Here is a 7535-nt window from a genome sequence, read left to right as displayed (position 1 = left end):
GACCATTTAATTTTTTAACATGTTTGCAGCGAAAAGAATTTAATAAAAACATTGAGCAGGTACACACGATTTTCATTTTGCACGTCAGTCGTGTGTTGATTGTTTCTTGGAATGGACGGAGAATACGGATTTACTGTGTTTTGTGTTAATTTATTTAGTCAGAAGTGGCACGTGGTTTTATGTGAACACAAGAAAGGAAAGTGTAATTGAAAAATGTACCTGTTTTTTGTCCTGTATTTTGCTATATGGCATCATTTATTTTTATTTGCAGTTACATGATGCACGATGTAAATATGGAATAATTACTTATTGTTGAAATTGAAATAAAATAGAGTGTTTAAAAATATATGATGGTTGCTTGAACGGCATTATAAATACAAATAAACAATGAATTGGTTTATAAATAAATAACAACAAACAAATAAAGTTAATGTTGCGGTGCAAAACTCTACATCACTAGTTTAGCATGTCAATTATGACAGTCATATTTCACGCTTTACAACACTTGGGAACTGTCAACAAGACATGTAGAAAATCGCTCTTTTTGAATTGAGAGTCATTCTAGTTAATACTCATTTTTTCACATCGATAAAAAATTAAAGACTTATTCTAAATTCCTTTAAGTAAAAATAAGAATTCATAAACGATTTGGAATTTAATGTTAAAGCGTTCGATTATAATAAACTCCTACTGTAAAGCACAAGTGTACGTATATAAAAAAATCATATGAAATATAACTGTAAATATAAATGAATTATTTAAATAAATTTACAGATTTTAGCTATCTGAATTTACAAGCTGAAAATACGCTTTCGTTTTCTTTAATAATCGTCGCCTCAACATAACTAAAATACTTGGAGTTTATTTATAACTCAAATTTGAATACCTTATCGGGCTGAAAACACGTTGGTTAATTGCGTTACGTAACCACAAGACTGCGCCACCATGCCACACAGTGACAAATTGGATATCTTGGTTACTGAAAGGGGATTAGGTGATAACTCAGCACCTATTACACCATCAACTGCGCAACACTCATCCACTTTAAACACCTCCACCGCCGGGGACAACATTGAAGACGGACAAAACTTGCCTACAGATGATCACCCAAAAATAAATGCCAACCCAGCTGCACCCAAGAAAAAGGTTAAGGTAAGAAAAACATCATCCTCTACACCCCTTCGCATGCATTCTGCTTTGACACGAGTCCCAATTAAACGCACTCGTCGTACAATCAAGCTCGCCAGAATAAATTCTACTGACAAGGAACATCACGTTAGTTGGCTCGCCCCTACATCTCCAAAATCAACTCCACAATGTCCACCGACGTCTCTTCCCAGCTCTCAAGTACACTCGGAACCATTGCAGATTCAAGACCAAATAAATAAAATGTCTTCACTCTCCATTCAAAGCTCCACGAACAAAACGATTAATCCCAATATATTTTCGACCTCTTCCACTCAAGGTGTGTTCGTTCCGAGTACTTCCAGTTCAGCCGTACATGGAATACAAAACAATCAACAGCCAGGTAGGCAACCTTCAACTGTTTTATCACATACTGGTGTGAATTTAATGAATTCAGCCTGCGCTGGAAAAGACTTCCATAACAACCAAAATTTGTTCAGCGGTACTTCATCGGGTATGAATCAAAGAAGAGTGTCGCCTATTAGCTCAAACTCATTATTCGGCAGTTCTTGTCTGAACAATGCTCAACACAACCAGCCTACCGCAAATAACAATTCTCTACATATTCCCGTTTTCAACCTTCCCTTCACCCAATCTTCTCATTCTATTGCATGCCCACCTTCTCAAGCACTTCCACACCTCTCTTCAGCTTCGTTTTTGTATAACAATACTACTGCTTGTAACTCCCACTCGCAGTTGCACAATCATAGCGGGTATTATAATCAACACCCTTCAGACCCCTTTACGTCTTATAGCACCATGCCATCTTCAATTGCTGCACCATCGTATAGTAACTCAACAGTCGATTTGACATTATCCAATTCGCAAATAGCAGCACGTCAAGTCATTAGCAAAGATTTGCCGGTATTTAATGGCAATCCTGAGGAATGGCCCGTTTTTATTACAAATTATGTTCAGTCAACTGAAAGATGTGGTTTCACAGAACAAGAAAACTTAATACGTTTACAGAAGAGTTTAAAAGGACAAGCTTTGGAAGCCGTGAGGGGAAATTTAATGGTACCCGGTACTGTAAAATATGCTGTGGAAACTCTACGAATGTTATATGGTAGACCGGAGATAATTCACCACACTCTTCAAAAAAAACTCAAAGAGCATCCAGTGGTACGTAAAGAGAAATTGGAGACTCTCATTCATTTCGCTCTCGCTGTTCAAAACTACCGTACAACTATGCAGGCTATGGGTCTCTCAGAGTATTTGAATGATCCAATGCTCTTAAATGAATTAGTAGACAAATTGCCGAGTGACTTAAAATTGGATTGGGGGAGACATCGTTTCGCTTCGCCTCGAGCAGACATCGCTGTATTCGATGGGTGGCTGTTTAGCTTAGCGGCTTGCGCATCCCATGTGACGTCATTTGTGTCAACGTGTTATGATGAATGTAAAAAGCATACAAAAGAGCGCATAAATTTGCATGACGTCACTTTTCACAATAAAGGGAATACTATTACAACAACAGCATGCTGCAAGTGTGCCCAAAATCATCGATTAGCAGAGTGTCCAGAATTTTTGTTGTTTACTGTTAACGAAAGGTGGAACTTCATAAAAGAAAATAATCTTTGCGTGCGATGCTTCAAGAAACACTCAGTGCGACGTTGTTATTCGAAGAAACTATGCGGAGTGGACAAATGCACGAAACCGCATAACCCTTTACTACATAAAAGTAATTCGGGCGAAATTACAAACAAAACGAGTGAACCGTCAGAGCAAAATTTAAATTTAAATTCTTCTGTTTTGTTCCATGCAAGAGAAAATAAAACGCTATTTCGTTATGTCCCTGTAACTATTTATGGAAAGTCACAATCATTAAATACATTTGCCCTAATCGATGAGGGCTCGTCGTGTACACTTATCGAAAATGAACTGGCCATGCAGTTAGAATTAAGTGGGCCCAAAGAGGAGTTGTGCTTGCAATGGACGGGTGACATAACGCAAATAGATGACAGTTCAAGAATAGTTTCTCTGAAAATATCGTCACAATCAGAACAAGGGAACAAAATGGAAATGCGAAATGTGAGAACTATTGCAAATCTTGGATTGCCTATACAAACCCTCAAAAAGAAAGATATTGAGTGTTGTGAACATTTGGCGAATTTACCGATTATGCCATATACGTCGGCTAAAGCAAGAATACTTATCGGAATCGATAATGCAAAGCTCTGTGTTCCCCTAGAAATTCGTGAAGGAACAAATAATGAATTAATTGCAACACGAAGTCGTATTGGTTGGGGGGTATATGGGCGGCCTCCAGCTGATATGTTTCCAATACATAGAGTGATGCACGTATGCCCTAGTGCTGTTAATAATCGCTTGGATGATTTATTGCAACACTACTTTTCTTTAGATTCAGTGGGCATAAGCATGAGTAAAGACGTTCTCAGATCAAAAGGTGATGCGCGTGCGATAAAAATTATGGAATCAAAAACTAAATATATACAGAAAGAAAAAATATGGGAGACAGGTTTGCTATGGAAATATGACAACATAAATCTTCCTGATTCGTATTCCATGGCCTGCCGAAGATTGTTTTGCCTTGAGGCTAAAATGAACAAAAATCCCGAATTAAAATCATTTCTGTTAGAAACGCTACACGGATATAAAGAAAAGGGGTACATAAGGAAATTGGAAGAAAATGAAATTTCTTCAGGTGGGAAGTCATGGTATATACCAATATTTACTGTTACTAATAAGAACAAAAACAAGAAGCGCATTGTGTGGGACGCGGCAGCATCGGTCGAAAACACTTCGTTAAATACAATGCTATTGAAAGGGCCAGATCTATTAAACAATTTATTGGGTATTTTACTACGGTTTCGAGAGAGACCAATTGCTATTTCGGGTGACATTCGTGAAATGTTTCACCAAATTCGTATTGCAAAAGAAGATCAGCAGGCTCAGCAATTTTTATGGCGCAGTGGAAATAACAAGGATAAAATAGATGTATACGTAATGACAGTCATGACCTTCGGAGCTTCTTGTTCTCCTTCCTTAGCTAATTTCATAAAAAACAAGAATGCTGAGCGCTTGGCCTGTCAACATCCAAAGGCTGTTCATTCAATTTTAAATAATATGTTTGTGGACGATTGGCTACAAAGTTTAAACTCGGAAGAAGAGATGATACAAATAGCGAAAACTGTTCGATATATACACGAAGAGGGGGGATTTGAAATGCGCAATTGGCTTTCGAATTCGGCAAAAGTTTTAAATGCGCTAAAAGAGACCACAACGCATATGAAAAAGTCCATCGAAGATCCAGAGGGGAAATTCGAAAAGGTTTTAGGCATGTGGTGGATGCCAACAAACGATGAGTTGACATTTATTGGGAAATTTGATGCTGACGTGTTTAATGAAGACATAGTACCAACGAAAAGGAGCGTTTTACGTGTTATAATGTCTATTTTTGATCCCTTAGGTCTTCTGGGTCACTATGTTGTATATGCGAAAATTATTATGCAGGAAATTTGGAGATCAGGGGTGAATTGGGACGAACCGCTTTGCGATAAGGAATGTGAAAAGTGGCGAACATGGGTTAGTCTTTTGCCTAGTCTGACAAATATTCGAATACCAAGATGTCATGGTCATTCATCAAATGTTCAAATTCACACATTCGTGGACGCAAGCGTCGATGCTTACGCAGCGGCTGTTTATTTGAGAGTTGAATTGGAAGGCAATGTGAAGTGTAGCCTCATCGCATCTAAAACCAGGGTTGCCCCTTTAAAGCCTATTTCGATACCAAAATTGGAATTGATGGCTGCCGTAATTGGATTGCGACTTTCGAATTTTATCACTAGAGAAATGTCGATAGAAATCCATCGGAAAGTATTTTGGTCCGATTCCAAAGATGTCTTATACTGGATTAGGTCAGATGCAAGAAAATTCCAGCAGTTTGTGGCTGTACGTGTGGGAGAAATTTTGGAAGGCTCACTCATCAACCAGTGGAGATGGGTTCCATCTGCTCAAAATGTGGCTGATGAAGGAACGAAATGGAACAATATGCCTAATCTAAGGTCTGACTCAAGATGGTTCACAGGCCCGCCCTTTTTGTATTTTAATGAATCAGAATGGCCAATTTCAGATCTATCTTACACTCCTCATGAGAACACAGAAGTAAATTGTCATATAAAATCTAGGAAATCTGAGTTTCCCCTGTTCAATTTAGTTCCAGATCCAAACAGAATAAGTAAATGGGAAATACTTCGCCTCAGCCAAAATTTAGTTTTTAAATTCATCATTTTGATAATGGGTAAACGGGCCTTCAAAGATGAAATTAAGCCATTCACTAAACAAGAAGGAATATATATGTCCGAGCTGTTCATATTTAAAGCCTGTCAAGAACAAGCATACCCTGAAGAAACTTCAGATCTGAAATTAAAAAAGAATTTAAAGCCAAGTAGCCCTTTGTTTAAATGCTCGCCCTATTTAGACCAAATGGGAATTTTACGTGTTAATGGGCGAATAAATGCAGTTTTAAATGTTCCAACAGACATGAAAAGACCCATAATTCTTCCAAAAAACCACAGAACCACATTTTTATTACTGGACTTTTACCATCGCAAATACCATCATCACCATAATGAGGTCATTGTTAACGAAATCCGACAACGCTTTTGGATACAAGGATTACGAGCCATTGTTCGCAAAATATCGAAAAATTGTCAATACTGCAAAAATAAAAATGCAAGGCCTATTCCTCCAAAAATGAGCGAACTTCCCATAGAAAGACTTTCACCGTTTACGCCACCATTCTATTTTACAGGAGTTGATTATTTCGGCCCTTTTGAAGTGGTTATCGGAAGACGCAGAGAAAAACGATGGGGTGTTTTGTTCACCTGTATGACAGTCCGTGCAGTACATTTAGAAATATCTCCTTCATTAACTACTGATTCATTCTTACTTGTGTTGAAGCAGTTCATATGTCGTCGTGGAGTACCACGTCGTATCGTGTCAGACAATGCAACCAACTTTCGTGGGGCAAGTCGGGTATTGGAAAAAGAAATCGAAAAAATATCCACATGTGAACTTCAAAGAGAATACCCAAACATTGAGTGGCTATTCATTCCACCCTCTTCGCCACATATGGGAGGTTCGTGGGAAAGAATGATACGTTCGGTGAAATCGATTTTGATGGACATTTTACCAGCTGCCGGACTCCGCGAAGAAGTTCTCCGATCATCATTAGCAGATGTAGAAAATATTCTTAACTCACGGCCACTAACGTATGTTCCACTCGACTCTTGGGAAAGCGAAGCGTTAACACCAAACCACCTTTTAATTGGATCATCCAGTGGAATAAGAGAGCGAGTAAATGTAGATCGCAATGGTTCGGCATTAAGTAAAATGTTCAGAACATCCAGTGCTATAGCTGATACCTTTTGGAAGCGATGGGTGAGAGAGGTTCTTCCATGCTTAACCAGACGTACGAAATGGCATGGAGAAGTTGAGAATACAATAAATGTCAATGATATTGTTATAATTGTTGACGAGAGGACCAAGCGAAATACATGGACGAAGGGTGTTGTGATTGATGTTCACAGAGGCAAAGATGGAGTGGTGAGAAGTGCAGTGGTTAAAACGGAAAATGGCATAGTCACTCGTCCAACGGTAAAATTGGCAAAACTAGATGTGGAAAGTAAACCCTGAGCTGAAGCACAAAGTTTACGGGGGGGATCATGTTGCGGTGCAAAACTCTACATCACTAGTTTAGCATGTCAATTATGACAGTCATATTTCACGCTTTACAACACTTGGGAACTGTCAACAAGACATGTAGAAAATCGCTCTTTTTGAATTGAGAGTCATTCTAGTTAATACTCATTTTTTCACATCGATAAAAAATTAAAGACTTATTCTAAATTCCTTTAAGTAAAAATAAGAATTCATAAACGATTTGGAATTTAATGTTAAAGCGTTCGATTATAATAAACTCCTACTGTAAAGCACAAGTGTACGTATATAAAAAAATCATATGAAATATAACTGTAAATATAAATGAATTATTTAAATAAATTTACAGATTTTAGCTATCTGAATTTACAAGCTGAAAATACGCTTTCGTTTTCTTTAATAATCGTCGCCTCAACAGTTAATTTTGTGTTTTCTTTACTCAAGTGGCGTCCTTTTTTCGACGATGAAAAAAGTTTTTTCATCAAGATCAAAACATTTTAGGTTGTGACCGTGTTCTTTTAACTAGGAGAAAAACATTTTTAATGAATACCATAACATTTTAAATCGTGACCTTTTCATTCAAACAAAATTCTTTTTATCAATATAATAACATTTTAGATGAGGACAATTACATTTTTCTTAGAACCATGTTCACTGAGCCAACATGG

At 37.6% G+C, this 7535-nt stretch overlaps 1 protein-coding gene across 1 annotated transcript; it reads left to right on the top strand.

Annotated features, from left to right (window-relative positions):
- Positions 1-780: 780 nt before the first annotated feature.
- On the top strand, positions 781-6843 carry LOC142226985 (uncharacterized). The gene is made up of 3 exons (XM_075297273.1): positions 781-1152; positions 1240-5835; positions 6112-6843. The coding sequence occupies exons 1-3, from the start codon at positions 946-948 to the stop codon at positions 6841-6843; spliced, it is 5535 nt and encodes a 1844-aa protein (XP_075153388.1). The 5' UTR covers positions 781-945.
- The last annotated feature ends 692 nt before the right edge of the window (positions 6844-7535 follow it).

Source organism: Haematobia irritans, chromosome 1 (assembly GCF_050003625.1).
Source record: "Haematobia irritans isolate KBUSLIRL chromosome 1, ASM5000362v1, whole genome shotgun sequence".
NCBI lineage: Eukaryota > Metazoa > Arthropoda > Insecta > Diptera > Muscidae > Haematobia > Haematobia irritans.
Note: the sequence above shows the minus strand (reverse complement) of the source record. Positions and strands in the feature narration are given on the sequence as shown.

Coding starts and splice junctions, on each gene's coding strand:
- LOC142226985 (XM_075297273.1), top strand. CDS start 946: ATGCCACACAGTGACAAATTGGATATCTTGGTTACTGAAAGGGGATTA. Junction 1,153..1,239: donor CACCCAAGAAAAAGGTTAAG/GTAAGAAAAACA, acceptor CGTACAATCAAG/CTCGCCAGAATAAATTCTAC. Junction 5,836..6,111: donor TACAAGGATTACGAGCCATT/GTTCGCAAAATA, acceptor GTGTTGAAGCAG/TTCATATGTCGTCGTGGAGT.